Source organism: Pyrus communis, chromosome 16 (assembly GCF_963583255.1).
Source record: "Pyrus communis chromosome 16, drPyrComm1.1, whole genome shotgun sequence".
NCBI lineage: Eukaryota > Viridiplantae > Streptophyta > Magnoliopsida > Rosales > Rosaceae > Pyrus > Pyrus communis.
The window spans coordinates 13,519,654-13,535,156 of NC_084818.1; the positions used below are offsets into that span (position 1 = coordinate 13,519,654).

The window sequence follows — 15,503 nt, forward strand, 5'->3', positions numbered from 1 at the left end:
AAGAAAATGAGAGGGGAAGGAAATGGAGAGAAACAACATCCTTTGATTATATATATTAATAGGACATAAAAAGGGTACAAAAGAACTATTTAGCATATCTAGAATAACAATACGCCTACTTCTGAATCTGTCCAATTCTTATTTCCATCAATTGCCTTGACCCCCAAGCTTCCCTAGAGTTTCTAGTTATTCTTCTTTTCTGCCAAGGTTTTAGAAATTTGGTCCGGCCGCAAGTATCTCCTCGGTCAGCTTGTTGTCCTTCCCAATCTTGTAGTTTGTGAAAGTCTCAAAGTTCCTCTTGAAGAGGCCAGCCAGCTTCATCAGAGTTTCATTGTATGCATTCTTGTCCGACCACTGTAACCACATATAAGATTCGGATATCACATTAATGATGAAGGTCAAGACCGAACAGGGAAACGGTATATAAAGAGAAAACCAACTTACAGTGTTCACTGGATCCAGTATTTCTGAAGGCACTCCCTCGACCTCAGTGGGGATTTCTAGTCCAAACACTTCAGTCTTCTTGTACTTCGCGTTTAAGAGGCTGCCGGAGTGGATGGCGTCAATGATTTTCCTGGTGTAGGGCAACTTAATGCGCTTTCCTGATCCATAGCTGCAGGACAGAAAGATGTTTGTTTGGTTAAGATTTTCTCAGGGAAATAATTCTCTAAAATTATGACGATAATCGATTGCACATATACCTTCCACCGGACCAGCCAGTGTTAACCAGCCATCCTGTTGCACCGTGCTTCTGCATCTTCTCAGCCAGCATTGCTGCATACTTAGTAGGATGCAACATTATAAATGCTGCACCGAAGCATGCTGAGAATGTTGCTGTTGGCTCCTTGATACCATCTTCAGTTCCAGCAACCTATAAATTTATCAACAATTAGTTAATATAGTAACCGAAATGTTACGAGTACAAATAGAGAAGTTGAATTTACCAGAGCAGTGTAGCCACTGATGAAGTGGTACATGGTCTGAGCAAGGTTTAACTTGCTCACAGGAGGGAGCACACCAAATGCATCGCATGCCAAAAGTATGACATTCTTTGGATGTGGACCAACGCATGGTATCTTTGCGTTGGGAATGTATTCGATGGGGTAAGCTGCACGAGTGTTCTCTGCAACCAGAAGAAAAACAGCTCAATATATTATATGGTCCATCAGAATTATGTATAAGCATAATCAATCACCGTATGAGATTCAAACTCAAATTGTGTAATTTTTGGGATTAAAACAATTGATATTTACCTGTAACAGATTTGTCAGAATAGTCCACCTCTCGTGTGTGCTCATCAAACACGATGTTTTCCAACACTGCCAACGAAGAAAAATCCGATAAATTCAAGTCAAATTCAAAAGACCAAACAAATTAAACACTATTACTTCTTCATCATCTTGATTCTATCATATCCACATATCCAAGAAATCAAGGTGATATATTACCAGCGCCAAACTTGATGGCGTTCCAAATATCAGGCTCTTTCTCCCTTGACAGGTCAATGCACTTGGCGTAGCAACCACCTTCGATATTTGACACACCATTCTCAGTCCAGCAGTGTTCATCATCTCCAATCAAGTACCTATTGTGATCCGTAGACAGAGTCGTCTTTCCAGTACCTAAATGGTAAAATGAAAAGGAAAAGGCAAATAGCATCCATAAGAAACAATTAAACTGTCATAGCTAACAGAGAGTGAGAGAGAGTAAGAGGGCACATATCATATGGCTGCAAGAGCAAGACGACAACCGCGATCTATTGACGATACTATACCTGACAATCCAAAGAAAAGGGCAACATCTCCATCTTTCCCCATATTGCAGCCAGAATGCAGGGATAGGATTTGTCGCTTAGGCATGAGATAATGCATGACACTGAAAAGACCTTTCTTCATTTCCCCAGCGTACATGGTGCCGAGGATGACCATTTCGCTCCTAGCAAGATTAAGGTCTATGCTAGTAGAGGATGTCATGTAGTGGGTGTAACGATTACATGGGAACTGGCCAGCGTTGTATATAGTGAAGTCCGGAGTACCAAAATTCTCCAGCTCTTCAGGAGTGGGTCGGATACACCTGCGACCCACCGAGTTATAGAATTGTACGTACACTAAGCTAATATCACACATGTTTTCACCTACCTAGACGGAAACCTACGTGCTTAGAGACGATACATAGGTAATACTCGGAAAAGATTACGTGTCAAAACTCATACGCAACGTTAAGAGGACTTATCTGGCAAGCTTACCCAAAGGAGGAAGGAATGTATACAGAAACATACACTGCAGAGAAAGCAAATTGTTCATAAAAACTCCTTAGCTTTACTTACATGTTGTGCATGAACAATGAGTGATAAGCTCTGGCAGACACAACCCGAACTTTGATTCTGTTTTCCGGATCCCAGTTCAAAAATTGATCATTTACAAAGACCTGTAAATATCAAAATGTTAATCATCCTTACTCCCCGCCACTCATTTCTTAATCAACAAGGTACGAAAAAGAATATAGCTATACACAAATTATATATCCGTACTCAACAACTAATTTCTTCCCCCAAACATTTTTCCCATCTTATAAACAAGACATTTTTTCAGCTACTTTCTTAGTTCATTAAGCTATTTTACATATTTGTAAACATCATAACAGTATGGACTGTAGGGAACATTCTGACTGGTAATAAATTATCAATGCATCATAACGTGTTCTAATATATCTATGCGGTGTTTCAGTGCCAAACAATAATTTCTCAACAAAGTGCACAGTTGACTGGTATTAATGCATGCTCTTTATGAATAATTCCTTCTTTCCCAGTGAAGTAGTGATGAGGTCGAGTACAACACAGCAAGCATATGATAAATACACAGAGCACCGCTCAAACATGTATGAGTAAATTATGCACATAATTGTAACCGATAATATCGAAAACATTGCCACTCCCAATGAAATGTTGGCCAAGTTGTGGAAAAGGACAATGGAAATACCACGCATCACTATCTCCTAAAAGCAATATATTCTAAGGATACGAACATGCATGCATTTTTCCACCACCAATCTTTTTCCTCCACATGTAAATATTCTAAACCAGGCATAAAATCTTTTTACCTGTTTTATAAAAAACAAGTAAATCTAGTTTCTAATACAATGACGTGGGATCGAATAAACGCGAGTCAAATTCTGAAACTTATTACCTATAAATTCGTCGTTTCTTAGCAGGAAAAAAAAGAAAAAAAATGAAAAAGTAAAGACCTTGTCCAAAGAATTCAAGTAATCCACAGCTCTTTCTCTGTTGACCATGAACGTATGCTCGTCCATTTCAATGTTAGGTGAGCCCCTACAGATGAAAAGTACCACCACGTTTAAATATAATAACACACAGTAACAAAGGGTAAAAGTGAAAAATGCGGGCAGTACTAGTAATTATAATTAGTTATTACCTTCCCCACCAAAGGTCGTCCTGGGTGGTGTCATCCTTGACGACGCGTTTATCTCTTGGAGAGCGACCAGTCTTGGCTCCAGAAAGAGTTGCTAGCGCGCCAGTTGACGTAACGAACGACCCTTTCTCATACTTTATTGCCTGCTCATATAACTCTGCACCGCATACCACCCAAAACCAAACATCAATAAAAAAAACCCTAATGCTCAGGGTCCTATCTCAATCAGTTTAGCATATAAATCGAGGGTAAAGATCTCACACTATCTTTTTAGAGTTTGGTACTCTCATTGCAAAGTGTAGAAAAATTATAAAGTAATCAATTCGAAATCTCATAGGTTCAAATAGGTGTCAAAAACGCAACCCTAACCCTAACAAACTTTGTGTGCATCTGTTTCCGTTATTTGATAAAGAGAAATGTTCTTTTGTTAGACTGGCAACGTAAGTATCAACCACAAATTTAAATTATTCGTTAAATGTGTATAGTTCATATTAACGAGTAGCTATATATATAGATGTCGAATACAACGTAAATCTGGCAAAGCAACGTTATCCTATTTATCCATAGATGCAAATTGTGAAGGATAATCATATAGTAGTGGTAGTACCAGCTGGAGAAAGGTTGTAGAGGACATGTGTGAACTTCAAGGCGCTGTCACTGACGCTAATGGTGGGCGTGAAGTGGTGGTGGTGCGACACGTGCGACGAAACCTTGGGGGTATCGGACTGCTTGGCCGGGTCTCCTCGAACAACCTTTGGTCCCGTCTCTCTCGTCAGCGATGCCAAAGATGCACTACCACCCACAAATTCAGCATAAACAGATCAAAAACCACAAAGCACGGAAATCAAGCCAAGGTATGCGAATTTTCAAGGTCGTGACTCGTGACATCAAGTCCATTTTCCCGGAATATGACTTTCCGGGAAAATTCGAGGTCTGTTTGTTTGTCAAAATTAAACCAAGCAGGAAATTACGGGCCTGTCCCACTATTTGGAGATTATTTTTTTATTTGAAAAACACCTTAAAAACCCAATTTCATTTGATCTTGAGGGAGGGCCCACATAATCCTGGGATGTACTGCGGGTCCATCTATGGAATTTATGAGTTCATTTGAAAACAACAAAAATGCATCTCAACAAAATGAACAAAAATTTACTTTTTAAATTTAGAGAAACTATTCACTTGTTAAATGCTAAAAAATAATAAATTTAACCTTGAGAAAGGAGAAAATAAAAGAAAAGACAAGGTTGTTTTAAAAAAAAGAAAACTAATGAAAAAGGCTTAAAAACTTTGAGTTTTAATGATAATGACAAAATAAAGGGTAAAATGAATAGTATCAGGATTGACTTTTTAGTGTAAAAATATGATTTTTCGTTAAAGTGAACAATACCGTGAGCTTTTTATTAAAACTTCCTTTAAAAAATGAGCGAGTTAGGTTTAGATTGTTAATAATAAAATATTTAACGTTGGTTAAAGTAGACTGTTGTGATGAATAGTTAAAACACTTTTTTTAATACTTTTTACTTGCTAATTTAATAAAAATTTAGAATTTCTCTTATAAATGTTACAACTAGAGCGCAACAATGATATATCAATTGGGTAATATTATGTAAAGAAAATCAATATACACAATAATTTGTAATAAAATTTAATTTCAGATACCGTTATTATAGCATCTCAAGTGCACGTAAATTCCCAATTAAATCACAATACGGCGTGCTATGAAATTTTTGGGGTGAGGTTCTAAAATATTTTCCACAAAATAACTTGAAATAAGATAAAAGTTCTAAAAATTATTTGGACTTGAAAGGGTGACGTGGGTGCATGGGTGTGGCGACAAGTGTATACCTGATGGACTGGAGCTGCTGCTTGTGTCGCTCCTCCTCAGAGAGGGTGACGGCAAAGGCACCACCCTGAGTGCCCTTGATTGGGGTGGTGGGTGCCGACTTCTTCTTCTGCAGCGAGTGGAGCTCGTCGATCGTCTGCGCCTTCACAGGTGGCGTGCTGTCGTCGTGACACACCCCATTGTCCTTCTTCTGCGTCTGGATCTTCGCCAGCCCGTTCCTCGCCGTTCCGTTACCGTTCGCCGCCGGTGCCACCGTTCCGTTTCCGCTCGCAAAGCTGAACTCTCCGTTCCCGTTCGACGCCATCTTCTTCTCTGTCACAAAATAATCATCATAATTCAGTTCCATGTCAGATTTACGTGTAATAAAATTGTAGTTAGTACAGAGCCTTAATTAATTAGATTTTGCGTCCATTTCTTTTATCACGCGATAAGAAAAGTAACAAATGACAATTAGAACAGTTTTTTTATTCTCTTTTACGTGTCTACTTCTCTTTTCATATCACATATTTAAGTGATCAGAAATAGACACAAAAAACTAATAACACCACGCCATGATACAAAAGCCTTTTCTGAGTTATTCTCATGATTAGAGAAAAATACAAACACGAAAATAACAAGATTATAGAGGGAAGTTACCAGAAACTGAGAGGTGGAGGAATAAAAATGAAGAGGAGACTAATGGAAAATGAAAAATAATGAGGGAGTGAGAGAGAGCATCAAAGTTGAGAGTAATGAGTAATTGGTGGTGAGAAGCAAATGGTGAGGCAATAGAGGGGTGAGGGGTGTCGTTATATAGGGTTGAGGGAGAACTCTGGTTACAATCTAACCATGGTTAAATCCTATCTCTCCGAGTCCTTAGCTCACCTAAAAGGTAAGGATAAAGACCACATGCTGCCATCGCCATTCTATTTCCAACCAACTGTTAGAGTCAGTTTCCTCATTTGTCCTTTTTTGATTAATTGGTTGGAGAAATATGTTTTTGTGGAGTTTTTACTCATTTTAAGCGCTAATACGTAGCGTATTCTATATTTGTGCATTGAAACGCGGAAAAATTTATCCGCGTCCTTGCCGCAAGAATAACGTTTGGTGATGTGGAACCCGTCGCTGGTTGGTTCAATTTCAGTCGTCGATTGCTTTTCAGTCGGTCCTATCAGTTGATGGGTAGCAGCTTTATCCTCACGGGTGGACTGAGCAGCACTGTAACATGAGTAAAATTAGGCAACTGAAGTATACTTGGTCTTTAATCATATCCATAATCCAACTAGTAATTTGCTAAAAAAAAAAGAAAAAAAATGGTAAAAAAATGTGGTCGGTAACTGAGAGAGAAAAATGGGTATGGTTTTGACTCCTTAAATTTAGATATGGTTTTGTCTTTGTAATTTTAACTCCTCAAATTTCGATAATCTGTGGATAAGATTAAATAAAACTTAATATGTTTCCACCATAATTTGCAGACAGAAAATTGCTCCTTAATTGACAAAAACAAGAGAGTTGAAAAACAGAAAGGGATATGGAGGATGGCAGTATATTTCACACTGGTACTAATTGAGACGGAACATGATCACTGATATAGTGCTCCGTTCTAAACACAACGAAATATATTGAATTGTAACGTTACAAAACGCCGAATTCATGTATATAAACTGTTCTCATAATAAAGAGATTTTTTATTATGATCGGTATATATGGTTGTATATCACGTGTTATTATACAAATGGTAGGATATGTGTGTTAAAAAGTTAATAACTTAAAAAAAAAATTCTCACTACTACTTATATAAAAACACATGATATACTACCCACCCGTGTTCCGATAACAATGAAAATTTTCTCCTCATAATAATTCTCCCACACAGTCCAATGCCATTTGCCATTTTTTTATTGTGATCGGTTCAGGAGATAGTACATCACGTGTTACTATATAAATAGTGGTGGAATATGTGTGTTAAAAAGTTAATAAATTTTTAAAAAAAAAAATTTTCACCACTTATATAAAAATACATAATGTACTATTCGTATTCCGATAACAATGGAAATTTTCTCCTCATAATAATTCTCCCACACAGTCCAATGCCATTTGCCATTCATGGTGCATCAATAACGAAGAATCATGGACACAGTTGATTTTGACACAAGATGAGATAAGGATTAAAATTACTCCATTCAAATATATTACTAAATATTCTTGCTTTTACTACTGTCATGTGCTAGCTTAAAACTTTTTGTGGATAATATGCAAGGTGCATGGACTCACCTTTATTCAACAATGCAATGTAAGTGCAATTAATAAAGTATCTTGCTTTCCAAAAAGAAATTAATAACCTGATTTGGCAAGCGATCGGTTACTCTGCGATTAGAACATTCTTCTTTAATTCATTGTATTTTGAGTTTAATTTTTTTTTATTGGTAAAAAAATAAATCAATTAAAAATAAATTCTTTTATGTTATAAATAGGTAAAAGTTAGAGAGATACTATTATTAGTGACAGAAGTGAAGCAGGTATTAAATATCACATTGTAATTATAACATAAGGGGATGACAATTAAAAAAAGGAAGGATAGATATTGATGTTATTGATATTTTCTTCCTCTCAGTATATTTTGATAGCACATTGAGTGCTCTACTTATAGAACAACTCTAAACAAACGTATTAATTACATCTTGAAATTTACAACACACACTTTTTAAAATACAATCCTCATTCACTTCCCAAGTCCACATTACTGTGTGGGCATTCATTAATCCACCAATATTTTCAACACTCCCCTTGGATGTCCACATATCAACATCAGTTGTCTCGTTAAAACCTAGTGGGAAAAAACCATAATGAAGGAAAAAGAGTACAACTTTACCTGGATTGTTGATATAGCGTTAAATATGCTTATGTTGTCTCGTTAAAACCTTGATAGGAAAAACCCAGTGGGAAAAATCCTAATCGAAGGAAAAAGAGTACAACATGTATGTATCATGGATGCTCCCCCTGATATGTATCTCCTCCTGATTTCGCATTTTCCAATTTTATCTGATTGGTAAGTCAACGTAATCCGATACTTTGCACTAACTTCTGAAATGTGCACTTTGGTAGAGATTTGGTGAACATGTCTGCCAGATTTTCATTGGAACGGAATTGTTTGACTTCAATAACTTTAGCCTTCTGAAGCTCATGTGCATTGAAAAACTTTGGAGATATGTGTTTAGTCTTATCGCCCTTGATGAATCCTTCCTTCATTTGGGCAACATAGGCTGCATTATCTTCATGGATGACAGTTGGATTGTCTGTCTTCGAAGTTAGACCACATGAATTCCGGATATGATGGATCATTAATCTTAACCAAGAACATTCACGACTTGCTGTAAAGTTTTTGAGTGATTTGAAGATGTAGCAACTAATGTTTGCTTTGTTGAGCGTCATGAGATTTTTGTATCTTCATTCTTGAACACATATCTAGTTTGTGAGTGGGCTTTATGCGGATCAGAGAGAAAGCCAGCATCTGCATATCCAACAAGGACCTTGTCATTTGTGGATTTCTTTGAGTAGAAGAGACCCATGTCTATTGTCCCACGAAGGTATCGCAATACATCTTTGACTCCCTTCCAATGACGAATTGTTAGAGTAGAGATATACTTTACTAACAAGTTGACTGAAAAAACTATATCTGGTCTAGTACATTATACTAAATATAATAAAGCATTGACGTGCTGAGTAGATAAGCCTTACTCATGCCAAATCGCTTCAGGATTTTTTCAATGTAAGCTGATTGATGGACCAAAATTTCACTAGCACAATGCTCGATCTGCAGGCTGAGACAATATTTTTTTTTTCAAAGGTCTTTCATTTCAAATTCGCTTTTCATATATTCAGTAGTTTTATTGAGCTCTTTAGGTGTTCCAACTAGGTTCATATCATCGACATATACTACCACTATAGCAAATCCAAAGTTGGATTTCTTAATGAACACATAAGGGTAAATGACATTGTTGATATACCATTCTTTGATCAAATACTCACTGAGACGATTATACCACATTCGTCCAAATTGTTTCAGCCCATACAATGATCGCCTTGATTGGATTGAGAGCATACCTCATGATTTGTTAGTTGTTTCATGCAACTTAAGTCCTTCTAAGATTTTCATATACATGTCAGTATCTAATTCTCCATATAGATACGCTGTGATGACATCCATAATTCGCAATTGGTACATAAACAGCATAACCAAAAACTCGTAAATGTGAAATGTTTGGCTGATGCCCAAACACGAGTTGTACTAAAGAGTATTGGTGGTTAGCTATAAGTCTCAATCGAACCAATGATGCAACATGTAAAATGGCATGTCCCTATGCAGAAACTGGCAATTTTGTTTTCATAAGCAGAGTGCGAGCTATTAACTGAAGTCGCTTGATCAATGCTTCTGCTAAACCATTTTGAGTATGGACATGAGGAACATGGTGTTCAACATCAATGCCCAATGTCATGCAGTAATCATCAAAAGTTTGAGACGTAAATTCACCAGCGTTATCAAGTCGGATTGACTTAATGGGGTAATCTGGAAACTGTGCTTGCAACTTAATTATCTGGGCAAGAAGTCTTGCAAAAGCTACATTCCAAGTAGACAAGAGACAAACATGTGACCATCGAGTAGATACATCAACAAAAATCATAGAATATCGAAATGATCCACAAGATGGTTGAATAGGCCCACAAATATCCCCTTGAATTCTTTGCAGAAATGATGGGGATTCAGCATCAACCTTTAGTTGTGATGGTCTAATTACCAAATTCCCTTGAGAAAAAGGCTTGCAAGGGTTATCATTTGAGATAGCAATGTGTCTGCTCAATAATGGATGTCCATTAAAGTTGGTAATGATCCTACGCATCATGGTAAATCCTGGGTGACCCAGACGGTCATGCCAAAGCATGTAAACTTTTTAATTATCAAACTTCTGGTTCATGACAGTATGTGATTCAATTGTCTTTATGTATGTATAATACAATCCACTCGTCAAACCACGCAACTTCTCCAATATACGCTTCTGGGTATCATTGGAGGTAATGCATAGATACTCCACATTTTCTGCACTTTTCGTTTCAATGTGGTATCCATTTAAATGTATATATTTGAAACTCAACAAATTTCAAGTAGATCGAGTAGCGTATAACGCATTCTGTATGGATAGTATTGTTCCATTTGGTAACATAATATGGGCTTTCCCTCAGCCTTTAATTACATCTAATTGGCCTGATATTGTTGTTACGCTTACTTTTGTAAGCATCAATCTTGAGAAATATTTTCGATCTTGAAGCATTGTATGCGTGGTTGTGCTGTCTGCAAGACAAATATCTCCATCATTACTCTTGTTTTGAAAATGACCATAATGCTTATCCATGCTTTCTGAGTAAGGGGATCACGGTTAAAAGCAATTTATAACAGGAAATTTAAATGCGACTTTTATTGAATTTGAAATGCTAGATTTAAATTACAAGTTTAGTACATCAAACATAAATGATTCAATCAGACCGGTACAATTCATTCCCCCTTTCCACAATGAAGTCTGAGAGATCTAGGTGGGTTGTGTTCAAGTGCCCTGATAAGTTGCACACTGGATCAGGTATATCCATTGGTTTACCTTAGTCGAGAAAATTGGTCTCAACACCTTTCTCCTTGATGGAAGCTTGATATAGATCCACCAGATGTTTTGGGGTACGACAAGTACGCACCTAGTGTCCATTGCCACGACACCTATGGCAGGCTCTATCAGAGTTTTTGGGAGCATTGTTTATATGAGCTTTGCCTTTGTAGCGATTTACATTTTTGAAGCTCGGGCCTGAATTATGCCTTAGAACCTGGTTGTGAAACTGGACACCATGATTCTTGCCTTTCCTGTTTCACCTTCTTTGCTTGTGGCCACGTCCGCGTTTATGATTATTGCCACTAGAGGATATGGCGTATATTTCAAGGGAAGCAGCATTCACTTCTTGGAATGGTGCAGATTTAGTAGGTCGGGGCTGATGATTTTTCATCAATAGCTCATTGTTTTGTTCAGCTACCAGGAACACATGTATCAGCTGGTTGTATTCAATGAAACCCTGCTCTTTATACTACTGCTGTAGGAGTACATTTGAGGCATGAAAAGTGCTAAAGGTCTTTTCCAGCATATCTTCCTCAATGATGGTTTCCCCACAGAGTTTCATCTCGGAGCTAATTCTGAACATCGTAGAATTATACTTAGCCACTGACTTGAAATCCCGGATCCTTAGGTAAGTCCACTCATAACAAGCTCTTGGAAGAATCACCGTTTTCTGGTGATTGTATATGTTTCTTAATGCCTTCCAGAGAGCTAATGGATCTTTAACTGTAGGTACTCACTTTTTAGTCCTTCATCAAGGTGGCGACGGATAAAGATCATGACCTTTGCCCGATCTTGAGAAGATGCACTGTTCTCCTCTTTAATTGTTTCTCCAAGATTCCATGCCTCCAAATGGATCTTGGTATCCATTACCCAGGTAAGGTAGTTCTTCCCAGTAATGTCCAGGGCAACAAAATCAAGTTTTGCCAAGTTTGTCATTTTCTATTCTAAAAGAAAAACTAAGATGTGTAAGAACTTGGAATAATATGTATTCTGGAGGTATGTAGTGTTATAACTTCTGATTCTTACAAATTTTTTATTTTGATCTTCATGCCAAAATGATAAGCACTCAAAACTTCTAGCTCGAGATTTACATAATAAATGAGGAGGGCGATTGTACCACACCATTCTCATTGAAATAACATAACATAGAATGGGCAATTATTCCGCACCACTCAAGTAGCAGGCAAATTTAAATATGCAAGGTAGAGTGAGCAATTATACCACTCCACCTAAAATTTGCAGTAAAATTTGATCTGCAGTCCAAGATAGGCGATGATACCGCACCATCTTGGATTGCAATAAGATTAAATTTGCAGTTCAAGATGGACGATTGTACTGCACCATCTTGGATTGCAGTAAAATCAACATAAATAAACATTGGGTTAGTAATCAAGAGCTACACCAAACAAGAAATCAAAGATATACGTAACTGTTAGGTTGAGAACTAAAAGCAGACATGGTGCAAATAGTTCTTCGCGAAGGTATATCCAACAGTTGAGGCAAAGGAAGAAGAAGAACAGTAAAATCCTTAGAGGAAACTTTTTTTTTTTCTTTCGGCGAAGAGAAATGAGAAATGGTTAGATAGTCGTGCTGATAATGTGTTATAAATACGTAAAGGTTAGAGATATAACATTTACTAGTGACTTGAGCGAAGCATGTGTAAAATATCACATTGTAACTATAACACAAGGGGATGACAAATAAAAGAGGGAGGGATAGATACTAATGTTATTGATCTTTTCTTCCTCTCAGTATATTTTGATAGCACATTGAGTGCTCTATTTATAGAGCAACTCTAAACAAACGTATTAATTACATCTTGAAATTTACAGCACACACTTTTTAAAAATACAATTCTCATTCATTTTCCAAGTCCACATTACTATACGGGCATTCATTAATCCACCAATATTTTCAACATCTAATGGAATTTTCTCATTCTCTCTCAAACCATTTTCATGTACAACAATTATATATGTATCACCCGCATGCATGATAGTTAATCACAAGTTCTCTCATATATAGGATGAGTAATATTGGGGTTGCTGTCTTTCAAAAATTGGTAACAAATTGTTACATTAATTATTGGCCACTCGGGCTGTTTAATTATCACGTCGACTGTTATTTTTTTTATGTGACACTCCTTGGATTCATTTTGTGCTTGCATGGATTCTACATTGAGAGAATGACACATATGACACTTATGCAGGGTATCGTGGCATCCCATACCAATAATATAGTATCATGGGTAAATCTTTATCCACATGGCATTAGATCATTGGCATTGAAACCACGATGGTGGTGTAATAATACTATGGAAGATGCTCTTCTACATTGGACCTTGGCAACGAGTGTATTCTTGAATGCCATATGAACAATAATCGCATCACGATATAAGAAGGATTACAAGCATAAATCCTTGTAGAACTAAACTATGGAATCCACCAGTTGTTTGAGAGAAATCTCAAAGAGTTTTTTTTTGAAGATTGAATTGATGATTACAATGGGAAACAACCACAACTTAAAAAGTTGTTTACAACATGTCGGGACAACTCAAAAGCCTTAAGAAATTAAAACGCAAATAATAGACATTAAGTGGAAGCAATTGAAAAGTCTAAAATTTATTACAAACTTAATTTTGTGGTTCTGGAAGTCTAAACTATCGTTTTTTGGCTTAAACACGATGGGCTCATGGTAAATTATGAGTCTTGATCTGCCCACAATTTTCTTCAAAATCAACATATTATATGTCCAATTATGACATTTGAATTTTTCTTGCTGTATTTTCTGTAGTCATATTGATTGAATCCAATATTTCTGAACTTTAATTCTTCTTTTCTAGAATTTGAAACATTTTATTTTCTTCATCTTTCTTCATTAGAATTGATATGTATCTTGTCCTAAATCAAATAAATAAGAACTTTTTGTCAAAGAAAACCTAACCTCCTATAAAGTGATGAAAAAAATACCCAAGCGTGGCTAGTCGAACATTCGTATAAGCAAGAAACAGCTTTACTAGTTGTCAGGTCAAGTTGTAGTAGTAAATTAACTTGATAGTTTGATGGACTGAGAATCAGCTTTTACAGTGAAACATTTTGTAACTTTAAAAAATGTTGTTGTCAATTATTAAGAATCAGAGACCAAAGCGTTATAGTCCCAAACCAAGGTCCAAATTAAGTGTAGTTGCCCTATGTAATTATTCGAGGAAGAAGCGTCCTACTTTTCCAAAAGAAAAACAAGGTGTCGTAGTCAGCAGCTTATCGCTCGATCTGTTTAAAAAAGCAGGCACAGCAAATGAAGCACCACATCATATCGTCGGTTGTCCTGTACTGAAAATTATCCGAGGTTTAAATGAGCATACAATCCCACCCGTCCTAGATACACCGACACCGGTTATATTATAAAGAATTTTAATGACAAGTTTATAGTATTGTTTATTTTAATAAAAAATTATATTTTTACACTAAAAAATCAATCTTGATATTATTCATTTTACTCTTTATTTTGTCATTATCGTTAAAACTCAAAATTTTCAAATACTTTTCATTAGTTTTCCTTATATTATATCCCCATTTCTTTTACACCTTTCATTTTTCATTTGTTTTGAAATTTTTTATACTTTTTGTATCTTATAATTAATTGTAAACTCCGGCATGTGGTCCGCGAGCCATCATAATCCATGCAGACTGCTTATACCAGCAGTGCTCAGGAGTACGTAATAAGTGCGGGAGAAGGACCATTAGTGTTATTAAGGGGACTTTTAAGGGGTGAGGTTTGCAGAACTAGCCTTCGCTGCAGTTGAAACTCTTGGGTTTTTGGCAGAGGATCAGCATCAACTTGCTTGGACAATTGAATGAATACGTAATATTTGATTCGTTGTAGATAATAAATTCGATTATTAGATAATTCAAGGTTTGCCACAATCAGCAGTGTGATGATTTGTTTAACTGAAAGTAGGAGGTCATGGTGGAGAGAAAATCTGTACTTAACTGGTATATTGCATTTGTGTGTATAGCACTCACCACGTATTATAGATATACAAGAGGATATATCCTCGACTATGAGGCATCTATGGTAGATATTTCAATACTTACAGCAAGAGTTTAAATCTCATTCTCTTCACCGTAATAATTTAGGAAAAGAAAAGAATGGACACATCAACTTTTGCATCATGTGATTAGCTAATATTGTGAGACCATATAATAATTTTCAACGCGTTAACTTTAGTGTAGGATTTTCAATTGAATTCTTGATACATTGATTATTGTCTTAGACTTACTCAAATATTACAAATGAACAACCCACCCACCTTCGATTCCCCTTCCATTTTCACTCAATATATATCAGGAAAAATTATATAGGAATTGATTTGATGAATGGGGTTTCATGTTTATCTCAGCTAGCTAGCTAGGCGTCCGTTTTTATTGAATGGTAAACTGGTAATGCGCCGCAACGACCAACGGTCAGGGACCAATTCTGACGATTCTGCAGTTGTCAAACCGATGCTCTCTTTTCTAGTACTAGGCTTTATTTAAGCACAGGAGCACGAGTCCGTGGTTGGTCAGGCTTTAGATTTCTAGATCTTGTCTTCCAAATCCAAAA

The 15,503-nt window shown here is 36.6% G+C and overlaps 1 protein-coding gene across 2 annotated transcripts; it reads right to left on the reverse strand.

Annotated features, from left to right (window-relative positions):
- Positions 1-45: 45 nt before the first annotated feature.
- LOC137720457 (phosphoenolpyruvate carboxykinase (ATP) 1-like) lies at positions 46-6,015 on the reverse strand. 2 transcript variants are annotated; one of them, XM_068459528.1, is made up of 13 exons: positions 5,908-6,015; positions 5,274-5,583; positions 4,036-4,220; positions 3,432-3,585; positions 3,244-3,328; positions 2,327-2,427; positions 1,775-2,073; positions 1,449-1,622; positions 1,254-1,319; positions 945-1,123; positions 702-871; positions 445-613; positions 46-354 (listed from the first exon to the last, which is right to left on the reverse strand). In XM_068459528.1, the coding sequence occupies exons 2-13, from the start codon at positions 5,573-5,575 to the stop codon at positions 211-213; spliced, it is 2,028 nt and encodes a 675-aa protein (XP_068315629.1). In that variant the 5' UTR covers positions 5,576-5,583; positions 5,908-6,015; the 3' UTR covers positions 46-210. The 2 variants fall into 2 exon arrangements, with proteins under 2 accessions (XP_068315629.1, XP_068315628.1); XM_068459527.1 differs by having other exon boundaries at positions 46-613.
- Between the last annotated feature and the right edge of the window lie 9,488 nt (positions 6,016-15,503).

Bases quoted from the DNA above. Each gene is read 5' to 3' on its own strand.
- LOC137720457 (XM_068459527.1), bottom strand. From the start codon at position 5,575: ATGGCGTCGAACGGGAACGGAGAGTTCAGCTTTGCGAGCGGAAACGGA. The intron at 3,329-3,431 runs GTAATAACTAAT...TTTCATCTGTAG, and splicing joins GACGACCTTTGGTGGGGAAG to GGGCTCACCTAACATTGAAA. The intron at 2,074-2,326 runs GTAAGTAAAGCT...GGTGGGTCGCAG, and splicing joins TCATTGTTCATGCACAACAT to GTGTATCCGACCCACTCCTG.